The sequence below is a fragment of the Liolophura sinensis genome, chromosome 6 (assembly GCF_032854445.1).
Source record: "Liolophura sinensis isolate JHLJ2023 chromosome 6, CUHK_Ljap_v2, whole genome shotgun sequence".
Taxonomy (NCBI): Eukaryota; Metazoa; Mollusca; class Polyplacophora; order Chitonida; family Chitonidae; genus Liolophura; species Liolophura sinensis.
This window is the reverse complement of record NC_088300.1, coordinates 36,453,864-36,473,101: the sequence shown is the minus strand read 5'-3', so window position 1 is coordinate 36,473,101 and position 19,238 is coordinate 36,453,864. Positions and strand designations below refer to the sequence as shown.

The 19,238-nt window shown below is 37.0% G+C and overlaps 1 protein-coding gene across 1 annotated transcript; it reads right to left on the bottom strand.

The window, feature by feature from the left end:
- Positions 1–2,841: 2,841 nt before the first annotated feature.
- LOC135467148 (transmembrane anterior posterior transformation protein 1 homolog) lies at positions 2,842–18,694 on the bottom strand. Its single transcript, XM_064744912.1, has 11 exons — positions 18,616–18,694; positions 16,458–16,594; positions 14,568–14,692; positions 13,670–13,832; positions 12,679–12,814; positions 12,279–12,376; positions 10,567–10,717; positions 10,118–10,227; positions 8,116–8,175; positions 7,404–7,549; positions 2,842–6,566 (listed from the first exon to the last, which is right to left on the bottom strand). The coding sequence occupies exons 1-11, from the start codon at positions 18,692–18,694 to the stop codon at positions 6,002–6,004; spliced, it is 1,770 nt and encodes a 589-aa protein (XP_064600982.1). The 3' UTR covers positions 2,842–6,001.
- Positions 18,695–19,238: the final 544 nt, after the last annotated feature.

Sequence of the window (19,238 nt, the reverse complement as noted above, 5' to 3'; positions counted from 1 at the left end):
TTCCACCCTATGGTTATCAGTGTAGTTGAATGGTTCTGCCCCATGGTTTACAGTGTAGTTGAATGGTTCTGCCCCATGGTTTACAGTGCAGGTTAATGGTTCTGCCCCATGGTTTACAGTGTAGTTTAATGGTTCCACCCCATGGTTAACAGTGTAGTTTAATGGTTCCACCCCATGGTTTACAGTGCAGGTTCAGACTCAATCATTCAAATGATCTGCATGCCCTTGCATCAGTAAAAATCATACATTTAACAAAAAGTAATGAATGCATCTCATTGAGATGGGTTTTAATTTTTTTTCTTTTGGACAATCTTGACATTGTTTAGTACAAAATTTGCTAGTATTGACATTGATGTAAAGTGAGTGCAAGGAGCGGTGCATGCACTGTGAGGAGTGTGATCCACCAGTTTCATGTTGGCCAGTATTTTACTTCATTCGCGATTTTATCCGTTGTAATTCATATATTGCAATATCATAAGTGATCATTCATTGCATAGTTTGTTTTTTTTTTTTTTGACACAACCACATGCTATCAAGGATAAAAGGCACCAAAACTGAGTAATAAATATGAAACAGTAAAATTCGTGTAAATAACATTTTCCTATAAACTTTCGAAGAGATTAATAATCTTTTCTGGACGCCCTGGATCCGCATATAATTATTATGTCCTGAACAACCTATATGTATAGCAAATTACAGTTAACTGAGTTCCCATTTTGTTCTGACTTGTAGCCCGGGATTCCACATTGTCCTCAATATAATGTGAGATTCTTTTTCAATAACTGTAATGTGAAATATCATCATAAATGTTACTCGCTATCTGGCTAACGTGTGAATCTCACTTTCAAGTAGGATCCATGTGGAATTCCGCTTATTTTTTGTATGATGTGATCCATTCAATACATCTGATCATGATCTTTTACTGAATTGAAAAAAATCACAGTATTGATTTGATATATTGGTTTAAAAATACAAGAAACAAATGTAAAATATTTTTACATTTACATGTGCTGAAATGGATGTGATGGGCTTCTTGTGCAAACTGGTTTGGTTGACAGCATTGAGCGTGTTGCACTGGATAATATACATGTATGTGCAGTCAACATGCTTCAGTGAACAATACTGCAATACTGCTTTTGCATTTTGTTATATATACATGTATTGTAGTATTCGAGACTTCAAAGCGACTTCGTTTGAAAGATATCTATACTTACCTCACATATGACTGTACACTTGGCGCTTATTTGTGCTCTTATGGATTGGACCAAAAAGAACTCATTTTCATTGTATAATGTTTTTTTATTTTGTCATACGCCAATATTTTTACACATAAAGTATGTATTACATGTTTAAGCTGTTTCAGCTCTTGTCAACTAAAGGTTTGTTACACTGTTTTGTAGAATATTATATAACTAAATAAATGCTACAAAGTGCTTAACTGTGACTGTTTTTTTCCTGATTTCATCCCTGATTCCATGATTGAGAAGGTTTTTTTCTTCAAAAATTCCTTTGAAACTTCACCCAAAGACTCTTGTTGACTTCAGAAAAAAGTTCTTCTAGTGAAAGCACCAAGGGCCGGTACCACAAAACAAGTTTTGACTAATGAAGTCAAAATGTAAAATTTTATTTAAATGCCCTGGAGTTAATACTGTTAATACCTAATAAGTGCTATGCTGTTAAAGATATATGTATCGCTTATGTTTAGGGCTGCTACAGGCAAAAGAAAGTGCCATAAATGAAATTTAGCACGTGCCCTTTGTTGATCAATTGATTAGGTAAATGAGCAAGGTGAATCTGTTAGCTGACGAACCATGCTTCAAAATTTTCTTTGAAGCACCAGATGGGTTTCCTTCATGGAGAGGAATCATAAATGCTGAAATTTGTAATACAGGTGAGGGAAGACTTTGTAGTGGATGAGCTGTACAGTGTCAAAAGTTTCATTTAAATTACTTGTGCTCATTTTCATGGGTAAACTGCCATCCTGTTCCAGTACACTGGCAGAAGGTAAGCAGTCCCTGGTGAACTTCATGCCAGACAACACAGGAGCTATTGGTACTTAGGCACCCTTTTATAACCCAAGTAAATACCTCGGTCATCTTGTACTGACACCATGGCCAGCTTTCATGTTCTTCCAGTCAAGTTTAAGTTTATGGTAGCCAAGTTGAGAACCAATCAGTGTCTTTTCACAAACATGAAAAAGTCAGCCAAATGAGCAAGTTTTATTTAAAGTTTATAATGGTACGAAACTTCGAGTCAGAAGGGAAGTATTGATACAAGCACATGTACACATACCTTGTACAATACAGCCACAGTTTTTATTAAATATCTACATAAGCCAGTTTCAGGTTTGTCAAGTAAAGGTACCTCTTGAAGGTCACTCTTTAACTCTGGGTACTCTGGTTTCCACCACACAAAAACCCGACAGTATTTGTTTAAAAATTATTATTGAAATATGGATAAAACAACAATCACATAAATAACTTCATATCTCTACCATGGTGAGTTCTTTGCACACGGTGAGAGAGAAAGTAGATAAATACATCCAGGTGAAAACGAGTCGATAGCTCAGGACAGAAGAAGGCTGTTAATAGTGTATGAGTGGCAATACGATTTCCATGTGAATATAAACCCAGTATATTCCAGTGAAAGTCAGGAATAATTCTCCACAATTTATAACAAACTTTACAATGAGACACACCAGACAAAAGTTTCTCACCTGAAGTGATTAAATGAAACCATACACAAAAACATAAAAAATGACTTAGTTTATTTCAAACTTGTTTTTTTTTTTTTTTTTCATACATTTCACATTCATACCTTAACCAAAATAAAGTACATCACTGGTATAGACATTCGACTGATCACTCACATGGCTACAATAAATGCTCTGTTCCTACATGCACTGAACAGGAGACGATAGCATCCTTCTTATTGTCTGTACAGCTATTACAGTAATGTGCTGTACTAACTGGTAAAAACAGTGCTTATTCAGTGTCCGGTATACTGTAGTCTATTTTGTTCAGCCAGTTTTTTATGTTCAGCTCTCTGTAAAATCAGTCATACTCGCTACCAAAATTGCCTTTCGTCAGTGACATGTAACAAGCTCTACCATGTGGATATGTTGGAAGTTCATATTCTTGCAAGGAAAATGCATTTAGAACACTTTTTCTAATTAGTTCATCTTAATCCCAGAGTATACTAGCTTACAAATGTAAATGAAATGCCATACCCACTATGCAAAGATATCTTATCCGCAAGCAGATACTTAATATCCATTTAAGCTCTCTGGCCGAACGTGGGAAGGTCTGCCAGCAAGCTGTGGATGGTCGTGGGCTTCCCCTGGGCTCTGCCCAGATTCCTTCCATCGCAATGCTAGCCACCGTTGTATAATGGAAACATTCTTGAGTATAGCGTAAAACACTGATCAAATAAATAAATAAATATCCATTTAAAAGCCTAAAATTTCCTCTTTTTTTTTGATGCATGATACATAATGACGCACAGAATAATTTATTGGTTGCTATGTGATATGAAATGCCTTACGTCACACTGTTTGTTACATATATGTACATACAATTCAGTGAAAAAGCAACAGACTCCAGCCATTGGGATCCCCAATCTCCAATGACAGCCACTCAGTGCTATTAACAATGCTTGCCTTTATCTGGTGAAAGAAAAGTGTTTTTTAAGGACCTTATGTCCTATTTTTTTCCAGCACTTTCTGTTCATGGATAAATCTTCAAATAGAGATTCGTGAATATTATTTTGGGAGCTACTGGTGCATTTCATGCAGTCTGATGTTTAACCCAGAAAAGTCAAGTACTTTCAAGGACTTAATCCCTCAACCTCCCATCCTGAAGGATTTTGAAAACCTTTTCAAGAACTTTTTAAGGATCCCAAGGAACTGTGGCACCTCTGCTTTATGTAAAAAGTACCATATTGCACAGTATGTGTGGCTTTTTCAATGGGCCACATGTTTTCCTCTTCCACAAAGAGTTACAAAAATTAACACAACAAACACACAAAGTATTACTTTCAAGTCTAAACTTCAGCACACTATAATGTTACCATGTAACTGTACACATGATTTTTCCAACCATGGACATTTTGAGATACAAAGGCAACATTTCGACAGATTAATATACACAGGATTTCTCGTTACAAAACGTGTAGAATTTTTGGATCTGAAATCTTGCTTCAGACATGAAATTTCACCTTTGTATCTCAATGCTTCAGTTAGGCAGCTTCAGATTAGAAGGGTTTTTTTTTTTACAGAAATATGAAGTTGTACTGTATAACCAAAGTCTTTAATCAAAACCAGTACATCAATGGCTACATGTAGATCATGCACATGATCGGAAACATTGCATAATTCATGATGTAAATAAATGTTAAACATACACAGAACAAAAATGGCAAATTTCAAGGCTTTTCAAGAAAATCTGAAACAAAATCACTCCACTTCCTCCACCTTTTTAATCTACAGAATTTGATGTTTTAGGGAAAAAAATACATTTGCTTGTTTGGTTAAGCTTATCAATTCACAAATTTGAAGCCCTTATCAATCTTAATTCATACAAATATGACACAAAAAAACAATAACAGTACAACGTGCATGTATGTACATTTTGGTTGTAATCAGCATGATTTTCATTAATATATTTAACACAGCAGCGTGGCAAGTATGGATGTTCCAAGCTACCTGCATTATGCTTGTAACAGCCCTTAACCATCAACATGAACATATAACCTTCACTGCAATACACATATGCTATACTTCACTTCACCATGACCATTTCTATCATTTTAAAAACGTGTGCACTTTAACACATGATTATACTTCTAAGTTAGTGTTTTCTATTGTAATTTTACACACAAGCACTACAGTACCCGCAGTGCACAGTGCTTTACAAAACATCTATTAAGCAGCTCTATTTTTATAACGTTTCCAAACATGTTTTTAGAAGCAATTTATTTGCAATGAAAAAATTCTGTTGTAAAATATTCCACATCTTTAAATACATCTACATCTCTTACTAATGTAGGTTGTCACAGGATATTTTCACCCATCCACATACTGCTGGTTGAAGCTTGAAGCTCGAAGCTCATATTTACAGTTACAGACTGCATTTACTGAACTAGATTGTTATCCAACACATTGCATAACAGGCCATCCTCCTGTCACCATACTTTTGCCTTACTTAAAAGAAATGTACACCAACAGGACACTAGTTATGGATTTACACATACAATTTAATGGATATCACATATTTCGGCTTGAACTGTACATTTCACACACACAAGACAAGATAGTGACCATGCTAAAGACAGGATCTTTTTTTGTTTTGAAAAGGCGATTACATTTTTTATAAGCAGAACCTTCTATTTCAGAAATTATGGAAATGCTTTTTCAAGTTTAGTTAACAGGTCTTTGAAAATGCACACTAGTCATGTGTGTAAGTCTGCTTACATCAATGCTAAATCACAACCATCTTATTCTTTGCTGTATGGTCTTACTACACTCTGCAAAAGACACGCCAATTTCCAATAATCAAGTTGCTTCCTAGGTAGATGGTGCATGTAGCTGAGTGTGTGTTTCATCTAAGGACTGGACCTTACCACGCTTCCACACTGCATGGCCACATACACACACTATCCGTCAATGTGTGCTGTGACAGTTAATTGGTTTTATACTCTCTATAAAACTTCAACTTCACACATTATCCCAATATTAGCATACCAGAACTCACTCAAGTGTTTTACACTTTGTTTGCCAAAAGTTTTGACCTGATCCTATGTTTCAGTCAATATCACAGAATAACTAATTATTCCCTGGATGAAGCATTCTGCATGTAATGTTTTAAGGGTTGGGAGCTGTTTTTTTAAAAAAAAACCCTATCAATTGCACCCTGTTCAGTTGTTTATTAATCACATTCTTCAAAAGCATGTCTTCAAACATTTTCACAGTAGATCCTATAAAGGTGTTTCAGACTTGGACGTTTCAGAAATCGTTTTCACTCCTCACTGATGCTGGAAGCTTCGGCGAATCCTCTCCTTCCTGCTCTTTGATAACAACGGGGATACTCTGTGATGGCAGTGAAACTGTCCGACTGATTTTTTTAAATCCAGCAGCGCTGACATCAGGAAAACCAGAGTTCAGCTTGGCTGGTAAACTGGCTCCCTCTTGGGTATCTGGGGGGCCAAATGGGTCTGTGGCCTCAAACCTGTTCTGAGAGCCTGCCTTCACAGACCTCTCTGAGACCTCCTCGTTGAGAGCGATGCTGTCGATACTGACCGTACTGTTAGAAAACAGCATCTGAGAGTTTATGGAAGGCTGGTGCTCCACATTGAATTTATTCTCACTTTTACGGCTGACAATGTCCATGGCGGAGACACCAGAGGGCTGGGAGAAACTTTTACTTCTGGGAATTGTGGTCTTGTCAGACATGACAGAACTGTTGACCAGTTCCTCTTTAGCGCTCTTTGTGGCCGCTTTGTGTTGTCGTATCAGTTCACAAGCCCTTCCCAGGATTATGATGCTTGTTAATAACTTCAGTGTGATCAAGCTGTATATGAAATGGAACAGAAATATTTATTATTTAATACAGATGAACTTTTTGAACTATTTCACAGCAAGACTGCCACACTCACATGTATCCATCACCAAATTTCATTTATTTATTTATTTGATTGGTGTTTAATGCTGCAGTCAAGCATCTTTGAGTTTTAGTTTGCTTTAAATGAGAAAACATAAAAGTTACATAAAGTTCTGATGAGTTTGAAAAGTTAGTTGTAAATGTGGTTACTCGTTCTTTAAGATTTTTCTTGAGAAAAAGATATCAAAAAATAATTTCTGTATGGTGGGTATTTGTATTTTACATTTTTGATATGTTCATAAATATTATTACAATTCAGATTATAAATGCCTTTTCATATTAGCTTCATTTCTACATTTTCTTCTTTTCCTTTAAGTTACGACAGCAATCAGGTGTGTTTGTGGAAGAAAAAGCACAGTCAATCAGAAGGTACATATACCTGACAACTGGCTTTATGTTCCACATGAACTAGAGAGAGATGGATTGGATACGGGTGAGTCAGTGCTTTAGTGTTATGTTTTTAGCTGAACAATATTCCAGGCCACATATAACCTAAATATGTGACAAAATGACATGAGATTTCTGATTAAATGACACATACCTGTATAAGTAAGGCAATAAAAAAATAGCTTGATTGTGCATGAAAATACGCACTCATTTACAGCAGTGAAATAGAATTCAAAATATGAAGGTGTGGTAAAGCAAAACTGCTTTGGGGCTCATGACAACTGGATCCTCTAATCACAACCATCGGATACGTTTTCCTTTAAGAGCAAGATGAATCTAACACAGGACAGGCAAACTTACCAGAAATAGCCTACAACAAAGATGGCCACTCCCACCCACCCGGAGACTTTCACGGATTTGGAGACAATGTGGATGACAAGGCAGGCCAGTGGTAATGGGGTGAAAGTCATTCGCCTGGAGACAAGGTCAGAGTGGTCTGTGAATGCCTATGTGAAAAAACAGACACCAGTGAGGAAAATAGAAATACATGTAGGCTGGCAAGTTAAATGGTACAAACTAACAGACTGTATCTGAAAACGAACTTGTAAGTTAGGTTACCACTATCCTTCTCTAGCAAACCAAACTTGATCACTTAAACCATGATAATATCTCATCATTCGAGGACAAGCTTAGATCAAATAAGTATTCATTTTATCTTCCTGATTTGATAAAGTTTTAAAAAATGTAGCCTCATCAAACTGCTGCGCAAAATTCAATGTTTAACTTCAGGAAATTTTGTCCAGGGATCAACTAGATATTTTAAGATATTTAGCGTGCAGGAATCTACTGTACTCCATGGCTAATATACAAGGCCCAACACATATTGTGAACGTAAGACCCCAAATGCTGGATTACACATAAGCAGTGCATATAGTTGGTGGGACACACAATAACATCATAGCTAATATTTAACAGTTTAACAATTTCTTATCTTGAAACATTTTCGACATTTCTGTAAGAATTTGTGTAAAAAAAAATAAAATCAGAAATCGTGTAAAGGAAAGCAACTTACATATTTCTGTCTGCTAATGGACATGTCATATGCCAAGCTGACAGTGAAATCATGGTAAACCTGCAACAAATGTTTAATGTCTCAAAATTGTGTACCATGAAAAACATAATATTGTGTTAATGCAGTAAAAACAACACTGTAGCATAGACAAAGATTAACCAGACATATTCTATATGAGCAAATACGATCAATTTACCTGATTCAAAGTCAAGATTACAAGAGGAAGTATGCATGGACTTGAGCATAATTATAGAGAAGTAACTGTAAATTACAACCCATAACGATAAGTTGAAAGAAACACATTTAAAATTTATTTCTGAAAATGTTTTGACATTACACAAACCCAAACTTTCATAAGCATGTTGTTGTTGCACTGTAACATGTATTACCTGATGTAATGAAATGTGCTGCCTAAGAGTAAACTATACATATACACTCACTGGTTTTATCTGGAAGGTTGACATTTGTGTGCAATTAAAAAAATGTGCTTAAGTGGTTGAAAAGGTTGAAGATTTACAGTAAATTACTTCACTAAATTATTAAACAAGCCTACTTAGAGGCATTTATGGCAGAGTTATGTACCAACAAATATACTGTCTTCACGAGACATTGCTTTCTCTGAAATCTGCACTGTACATGACGGCTCCATGAAATTGTGGCCGTGTCTAAGAATTTCTAAACGGATTCAAGTTCTTTGGCTTTTCAGTAAATTTATCAAAGTTTCATGTTGGAGACAAAATTACCCAAGAACATTTGACTTTATTGTGTGATGTGTGTCAGCCAAGGTGCTTATATACACTTAAAAAACTCTATTGAAAATGTATATGTAATGTGTCATATCTGTATATCACACAAGGCCTACAATGTATAAAATTCAAACCACTGACATGTGTAAAAGGGTTAGCATGTTAATGTTTTCCTTTTAATCTCGAGTCCTTAAATTGTATCCCTAATTTCACAATTATCAATTCTATCGTTTATTAATTTTTATAAACACAAAAATGTGTTTATTTTAAGTTTGCACACAATGAGCACAATCATATTATCATGAATTTATCCTGCAAGGACCCAGTAATTCAGTGCAGAAGACCGACGTATAGGTGAATCGCATCAGTGACGTGACCATTGTATTCACAACCCAACAAAGGGAGACAACCTGCTCAGCAGACACATTTGACATTGTGAATACGTAATATTATTCGAGAATATATCTCTATCCCATGTGACCATTGTTGTCCACTAAAAAAAACGGCGTATTTTGTCTGATGCAGGATAAATATATATATACGTCTCCTAAATATGGCACACTAGAAAATATTTACATATTTTGAGAATATTCTTCTACATATCCATGTATAAATTATGAAAATACACAAAAGAAAGTAAAAAAGAAAAAAGATTTTTGGTACCAGCAAAAAGAAATCTATTAGCACAATTCCAGTCCAATTTTTGCTGTTACTTAGCCCAAATAATTACCGTTCATGAAATATCAGCGTCGTTTGTGCACGTGTTATGTTCAAAACCAGTCATAAAGTTCTAAAAATTTATAGAGAAAATCGCTTTATAGCTTTCATTTTAACAATTTAAATAACACAAGGCCTACAGTATATGTCTGATGTCGTTACATCAAACTTGCAAGTGAATGAATGTCGTAAAATGATAGGCGGTGACAGGACTGTCGGAAGACCATGGGCCCACCCTACGCGGACACTATGCGAATGGTAGGATGACAGCATGTTTGATCAGGGATCGGCCAGGGTCGGCGTGGGCATATTATACACGGATCATCCGACCACAATGGGTGTACGTTCTTGAAGCGATCTTGTTTGGTATTTTACTTTCTGTTATTTTAGCCGAAATGCGTTGTACAATAACTTGCCTAGGATTTACATTCTTCATTTCATCAGAAATACCAATTTTGAAGTGATTTGAATTCTGGAGTTAAGTTGAAGATCGCTGCATGATCCCTAGGCCAGCTGTACTGTGCATCATTGGTACTTACATCTGAACTGATTTCATTGAACTTTGTGACGAAGGCATGTTTAAACCAATCCACGAAGAATTCAGCCATCAGGACAATTACAGCATCTGGCAGTAGTACCCACAGGTGCTCTAAGTATAATCATACACAACATTAATTATTCTCATAACATATTCGACTGATATGTTCTTCACTGCTGCACAATACTTCACCAACGAAATAGTGGTCAGGTTTATGAGGCAAACAGAGTCAAAAAATATCTGATAAATTTGCTGACTGGATTTATTTACTTATTGGATTAATTGGTGTTCAAGGTCATACACAAGAATGTTCACCAGTGATGGTGGTCAAATTGGAAGAACCCATTTGATGGCTAAGCAATGACCCTCAATTCCCATTTATACTGTATCCCCACATTTACATCCAGCACGTCACAGGTTAAAAAAAAAACACTATGAAAAATCTTATACCTGTGCTCCAATCAAATTCTTTCATGTTGCGAATGAACACCAGGAAAAGTAGAATGAAGAGGAAGAACCTCTCTTTGGCATCACTACAGGACAGCTGGAATAGGTTGTTCTTGTCCATACGCCGGAACACATTGCCTTTGATTTCTACAAACTGTAACAGAGAACAAGGTACTGAAGAGGCTGCTAATAAGATGATATCTGCCAAATTTATGATAACAGGATAGCAGCAATTTTGAATGCAACAACATTAATAATCTGACTGATATCAAAAATACATGTAGATTTGTACATAAATCCAAATCCAGATCCAGAACTTTCACTGAGGAAAAAATTTGTATCCGTTACCATCCCAGCTCCAAAAGGGGCGCCTCCGAAGTATCTGTGACGAGCTCCTGAAGCCCCCACGTGAAGTGCTAATCTAGTGCCTATGAAGTGCTCATTTCAAGAGCACTTCAGTAGAAGCGCCTTTGAAGCGCCCAAATCTGACCCCTCCAAACACTGAGACATAAAGAAGCGCCCCACAAGCATGTCCAAAAAATGAAAATGCTGCTTCAGGAAGCACCTTAGGAGCACCATCAAGCTACTGTTATGCAGCACACTGCAAATCCCCCTGGAGCACACAGGAAACCTGTATGGAGCACACAAAAAGCACACCTGGAGTAGCATGTAGCTTCTGACTTTCCATTGTTTTCTTTACCAATTTTGTTTTCAAGTTCTGGAACTTTCTGTTCACATTTCTTTTAAAATATGGTCACCATCATGAAAGGTGCAGGACAAGGTTTTAACCTGTGTAGAGTGACTGCTCGTTTGCAGAGAAATTGCACAGTTATGCTATTCTATCGATTTCATGTCCAAGGTAGTGGGCCCCAACATTTTAAATAGAGTATGGTTTTCTTCATTTTAAAATTATCAGGTTTTTTCACATTTCATGGACAAGTGGTACAGTGAAATGTTGTATATACATGTATGCTGTTTTTAGTATAATTGTTGGAATGGCTTTGTCATGGAAATAGTCATTAATTGAATGTCGGCTCTATTCAATACAGACCAGATTAAGGCCACACATTTTGCAGTAGAAAAACTGTCCAAGTTTGTAGAGCGCCTCTGAAGCCCCTCCGACTAGGCTGCTCAGCAGTAAAAGTTTGTGAAGTGCCTCTGACGGCTGAAAAATCGTCTGAGTTTCAGAAGCCATGGTGGCTGAAAAATCATCTAAGTTTCAGAAGCGCCTCTGAAGCCCCTCCTACTGGCTGAACAAAAGTACAAAAATTGTCTAAGTTTGGTAAGTGCCCCCTGAAGCCCCTCTTACTGGGCTGTATGGTAGCAAAAAAATTGTTCAAGTTTTTGAAGTGCCTCTACTGCATGGGAAGCGTTTTGTAAACACTGGGGCTTAGTAAGGAGCACTCTAAGCTTGTTGGAAGTGCCTCTGAAGCCGCTGTGGAGTGCAGCTGAAGTAGGGGTCTTCAACTGGAGCAGGTGCTCCTTTTCCGTGTGTGACCTTCCACCAAACATGTTTTATGCATTTAATATATTTTGTTTGATTGCTGTTATGTCATACTCAAGAATGTTTAACATCTCTGATGTCAGTTACATGTAGATATATGTATATGGGCCAAGAAAACTGGACAGAGCTATGGGGAAACCACTTCCCATAGATGACAAACCTTATGACTTATACACACCTACAAATCTCAGTTACTGAAAAATATACTTACATTGTTTGACATCATAATTGTGAGAAGAGATTTGTTGTGGGAGTTGAATGCAACATTTAACACAGTAGCTTGAAACATAGTCAGCATTGAATGAATGACTGGGGAAGACAGTAAAGGAAAACAATTCACATTTTAGAATTAAAATGAAGGACTACTGAAGTGACACAGTGACTGGTGTTTTATAACTTGTGCCATATTTCCACATACATATACAAGCCCAGCATTTCAGATAGAGGTACAGACGAAACCACAATTCCAAAATAACCAAATTAACAAGAAACAACATTGTGGCTTTGCAGTACTTCATGAAAGATTCCCGTTCACATGTCATTATGCTCAACTACATGGGAGACAACTCTTGCAGTAACCTACAAATATTCCACTTTTAAATAAAGGATACAAACATAGAATACAGCTAGAAGAAGATGTGGGATGACACCAAAGTGTTCTCTCTTTCTGGCTCGTGGTTCTGTTGCTGTCCAGAACAAAGTGTCTAAAATATCTTGACCAAATGAAGACAAAAGTTTGTCTGCTACCTGAAAATATCAATATACACATCACTCAGCTGATGACATCATGCAGTTCTTTTTGTTCACACTCAATAATCTATAGTCTCACAATTTTGAACACAGTTTCTTTCTAAAACTCATAACAGTATTGTAAAGAAAGTACTGCTATTCTAAAAGAGCACTACATCACAAGAATTTTGGAGAGAATTCTTGCAACTTAAAGGTAGAATAAGTCTTCAGATGGCAGACTTTTCATTTCCATTTCTCAAAAGTATTCATTCAACAAATTGTCACATGAACTTAATTATCATTTCATGTATCTCCATAACCTACACGTTTTACAAGGACTGCCAAAGAATTCTGTAAATGGCTCCTGATACATGACATATTCAGTTACTCATCTCAAAAAGAACATACTCCCTATGTAAAACTATGTCTAGCTTATTACCACAGTGGGGGCCTCCGTGGCTCAGTTGGTTAGCGCGCTAGCGCAGTGTAATAACCCAGGAGACTCTCACCAATGTGGTCGCTGTGAGTTCAAGTCCAGCTTATGCTGCCTTCCTCTCCGGCTGTATGTGGGAAGGTCTGGCAGTAACCTGCGGATGGTCGTGGGTTTCCCCCGGGCTGTGCCCAGTTTCCCCCCACCATTATGCTGGCTGCTGTCGTATAAGTGAAATATTCTTGAGTACGGCGTAAAACACCAATCAAATAAATAAATATTACCACAGTGAAATGTATGTTCTCCATGTGGGAGGTCTGGCAGCTGCACAAAATAAAAATATCCTACTGGTTTGCATTTGAGAGTGTTTCTGGCACTTTGAAACACTAAAAAACAATATAAACTGTAAAAGAAGCCATCCTACTTGAACAGCCTTGTTATACCTCTAGCATGTTGTAAAAGATGTAGAGTTTAATGACAGCCTGGCCTCTCACTATATGGTACATCATGGAGGTGTCAACATAGTTCAGGATAAAACAACAGGCGATGAGAACGATTCCTTTTAACACATCACACATCTGAGCTGGCTCCAAAATCTTCCTTGATCTAAAAGTAAGTTTGTTATTTACACGAATATTATTATTATTATTATTATCTTTTCCAAAGTAGTACATTCATCAATCAAATAAATAAATAATAGCCCAATAAAGGACACAATTTACAACAGTTTGACTTGAAACATGAAAATTTTTTAATATGAAATCCTGAAAGTTTCCATATAAATATAATCTAAGCTATCTAACATGACACAAATATAACACAGATGGACAACAAACGGACAAGCTCAATACATGTACAAGCATTTGTGATATCTACTTATCTGGACTGTTCTGACATATCTGCTCTTACATCCACCTGAACTACTGAAATCTATTGCTTAGGTAACAAACAGGTTTCCTAAAATAAGCGTTTTACAGGAAATAATTCTGTCCTTCCCAGCTCCAAAAAGGGCATATTTGGATAATGGATATTTATCCATCTATCCACTATAAAAAACCACACTGACGCAAACTAATAGGTTTTTTGACATGACATCCAATTATCACATGAAGCTTTCATAGCTAGTGATTGGCCAAGATTAAAAGGGCTTCTACAACATGCCTACTCAGAGTGAATTGTTCGTTAGTGCCATATCCCCAATGCTGAACGTCCTCTTCTCTGCTTTCAAAACTTCATAGAAATTTTGTACACATTTTTCTGTGACAACTCCTACATCATTTTTTCCATGTATATATACATCTAGTTGCAAAGTTTAAGTTCACTTTAAATGCATGTACTTACCCTGATATTAAAATCCCACATGGATGTGTCAAAACTCTGAGCAGTGCTAGAAATATCCTCAGAGGTAGGAAAGTGAAGATAAAGAGAAATGCATCCACACACTGTAGAAAGCCATAAAATAAGAACTGCAAACACAAAAAAATTAAAATCAATTTATTATGGCAGAACCAGTTGTCGCATCACTTCTTATTCTAACTGAAGGTTTGTTCTTTATTAGGTGGTCCAGCCCTCTGTGCTGGGACACCTATTGAAATCGTTTGGATTTTTATTATTTTTGGTCGAACTTATGACGTCATAAAAAATGTCTAAGTTTGATAATATTTCCATGTACTCTGGTGTATTTGGCAATGCTGATTTCGAATCTCTGATTTTGCCTATCTTTTTAACTTTTTGAGATATGGTCGAAAACAATTTTCAGTCACCTAATTTCAATGGCCTGTAACTCGAGAATTACTAAAGCTACAAATCCGAAACTTGCACCAAAATTGTAGCCCAAGAGATGTAGTTTCTGGTGCATGCCAATGGATTTGAGCTATAGTTTTCTCACTACAAATATTCAAATGACACCACCCTACTTCAAAAATAGAAATAAAAGTCTTTACATTTAACATAGATTTTGGAGGTAATGGTGTATTAGTATACATATGCTGCAGGTAACCTGCCCCATAGGTTGGCTGCCTGTCATTCAAACCAAGAAATGAACAACTCTCCCTCCTCTCCACAGCTATCAACAGATCCCTTATTCCTTCTAACTATTTAGACCAAAATTTCATATCTTTATAGTGTCCTAGCATTTCCTGTCACCCTACATATACTCTGTCCTTGCCCACTCTCAACAGTGAACTGAGCCCGGGCAAACCAGATGGGACACTAGAGTGGGGTGATTGCACACCACGTGTCAAGCAACGTGAAATGTACATATATGTACTTAGCCAGCTGTGGTGATCACCAAGGCCTAACTTAATCAATGTGCTGTGGTGGTTTTCAGCACTAATCGCATTGTATATAATATTTGGTAATGTGGGATTCGATTATTTTTCATTTTTGTCATGCTTTTTCTCCATGTTGCCTGTTTTTGTAAATACTGTTACAATTTGTATATGAAGGTTAAATGTGTTAAATTTTCCACTGTCTATGTACTTCAGCAGTTGAATAAAGCTATTTGTCGTTATGTGTGTGTGCAATTGTTGGTAAACAGATGTTTTCCAAAGCTTAATTTTTCCGATCCTGACAAATTAGTTCAGTGCAATACTTTCATAGTGTTATTTCTTATTTGACATTCAATTGGGCCTTGATGCTTGGCCACCGGTATCACTGTAAGACACGTAACAGCTTTCATTATCATTATTTCTAGCACACATACAATAGATAGTACGTGTCGGACATGTCATTAAAGCAAAACGAAGACACACTCTTTGCAACCAAGTTGCCAAAAACACCTAGTACCCTGATCTGCTAAATCCTATCTACACTACATTTGATCTGAGGACTTTCTACATTTGTACAAGTAGCTTGTATTTATGGCATGCTTTATTAAAAGTGAAATGTCAATAAATATATGTGAGGATGTTCAGTGGATGTTTAAACAATGATTACATGTCTGACACAATACTAAATTAGGAAGAAGTGATGTATTAACTTGTCAATCATATTACCCTGAAAAGCTTTATAGGATGGTACTCCATTCCACCTGAGGACACATGCACTATTTCTGTCTTTTTAACTTAACATAATATTATTTAATAGGCATACAAGGTGCAAAAAAATATCCAGCTTTACGTAGTAATTGATTATACATACGAGCATGCACTATGTGTAAACTTCTCTAGCTGAATGAAGGTATCCTTCCACTGAACCTCACTAACATATTACATGTATGCAGAATCTTACCCTCTCCAGAGCTTTGGGTGTTTTCATGAAGCTGTAGACACGCTCACGTTTTTCTGTATATTTGGCTTCATCCCTCTCCAGCAGATATCCACGACTTAGTTCAGCTGTCAAATAATTCAGCAAGGACTGGCCTTTTCCTGAGTAAAATCAAACAACCTTCAGTTCAATCCATCACCTAGTTTTATAAATTTATTGCATCGTTGTGTAACGCCATACTGTGGGTGGAGGAGTGGTCAGGGTAAACCTTGAGGTTTAGCAACCTATGTAATGAACTTTCCCCACGGCAAGGCACATTCTGTGCTTGCTTACTTGCAAGCACAGAATGTGCCATAAGATGGACATAAGAAAACCACGCCCACTTTCGCCTATGCATCAACACTGTAAACAAGAGCAAGATTCTGCTTAGTCCTAGCTGAGTTATGTGTATTTTTCAAAGTTTAAGACAAGAAACTGCTATTGAGTTGATGTAAATTTTCGAACACCATAAAAATTCCTTCAAAATTTGTTGAATTGTGTGTGACTGCTAACCACCATAGTCCTTTTGACATAGAAGATGTGCGGTTGATTATCTACCATATTAAGGACCCAGAGGTGTTCTTCACACTCAACACTCCTCTCTACCTTGTTATTTTGCACAAAAATTGTACTGTCATGATTACAGGGCATAAAAATATTTGTCAGAATATTAGTCAGTGTATTCAGAAAGCCTTCCATCAAAAAAGCAAGTAGCTATTCATGAGACATTTCAAGAGTCATGAGATATATATTGTTCATAAAATTCTTTACCATACTTCCCTAATAGCCCTACTTGACAGCTCCTTCACTCCGATATGATTTTGAAGTCACTAAAGGGCAGTCATACATCCATATTTTTACTTTAATAGCAGTGCCCCAATTCTTCAACCATTTTGCATATGAAAACGCAACTTTCATTGTAATTTATACACATTTATACTTTTATTTTGGAAACAACACTACATTGGCTGGATTGGTCAATTTCAGGGCTTCACAAAAAGTATAAGTTTATCAATCTACACTTAGTAATGTCTTCAGAATATGCTTGAATAAACACCCTGCAAGCATGCGAAATGGTTGAAGAAATACAGTAGGGCCTGAGTTCTGACACTTCGCACATCAGGCACTTATCATGTGCAGGCTGTGAAAGTACAGACCACGGCAAATGTGAGCGCTACAATTTCGGCTGACTCTCCTTCATTCATTAGCAGACTGCCCACCTCAAAGATCATCGCCCCATGTTAAAACGAAACCAACCTGTTGTAGGCAGCAAAAAGAACTATGTACACTACAGGTGGCAGAAGAGCAGCTGTGTGCTCTCCACACACGGTCATAAACGAACGAAGGTGCCGTCAAGTAGGACTACCAAGTTGCAAAGAATTCTCACGATTCTCATAGTTGGTTAGTCATGTGATTTTCCATCTCACTTTATATTTCTAGATCTTCATTGTCATCATTTTATTTGTACTTGGCGAAAATTTCTCAATACGACAACAGCAGTCACCATAGTGTTTGGGAGATTCCAATGGGAATTTTATAAATAGCACTTGTTCAAAAGTTTCAAATAGCTTCTTCGACCTGTTTTAGTGGCTGCGACTTCAAACATGCTGGGGCCTCCGTGGCTCAGTCGGTTAGCGTGCTAGCGCAGCGTAAGTCCAGCTCATGCTGGCTTCCTCTCCTTAAGTGGGAAGGTCTGACAGCAACCTGCGGATGGTCGTGGGTTTCCCCCGGGCTCTGCCCGGTTTCCACCCACCATAATGCTGGCCGCCGTCGTATAAGTGAAATATTCTTGAGTACGCCGTAAAACACTAATCAAATAAATCAAATCAAACATGCTAAATGCTGCTAAATATTGTTAGCTGATATTTACACTGAATTTACACTTACATGCTACCAACTTACAAAGGAATTATCACTTCTTGCGAACGCATTATCTAAAAGAAATTATTTGCTACATTATCACAGAGACAACCTGTTGATTACTTGTGGTCCAATAAACTGACTGAAGCAGACAAGTGACGTTTGGAAGTTCAATCTTTCACATATTGCACCCCGGTTCAGTTTAGTTGAGGGAAGCTGACAAGACCCAAAATAAAAGAACGACGAGGTCACAAAATATCTTAACACAATACTGGCAGATTACCTTTCTTCGACGAGGAAATTTCCCTTCTTTGAGGCGAAATATCCTCTACACGGGAATCACCTCTGTCGTCTGCTGCCATCTTTCTTGCTAATCTGGCATGAGGAAAATTTACCTCCGTGAACGGAAGATCATTGCAAGGGAGGTAAAGCAGAAAGTAAAGCAAACTTCAGCAGGGGGTTTACAGAGAGAACTGCTTGTCCACAGGGTTTCTTAAGGAAATCCATATATTAATGACTTTCATGTCACATTGTGCAAGTTAATCCCTCCTCTTCTTCTTAAGGTATATTACTGTTGAAGTTTTATTGCTACTACAAGTACTTATGTTTTTAGATTTGTGAACAGCCAAAGAGGTTGCATGAATTTATTTATTTGTCTGTCTGTTTGTACGTCAGCAACAGCACTAATTTGAGCGAAATTCTGTGCACCATTCCATACGTGTTCTTGGGATGCCACCTCATTTTTATTCTTTTAGCTAGTAAATTTCATGTTTATTTCCCTTTCCTCTATACATAATCTCTTGTCAGTATTGTCACATGTGAAACGTTCTTCAGTATAATGCAAAATATAAAAAAAAAGTTGGAACATGTTAAGGGAGTGCAGATCTTAAATTACCACCAATAGCT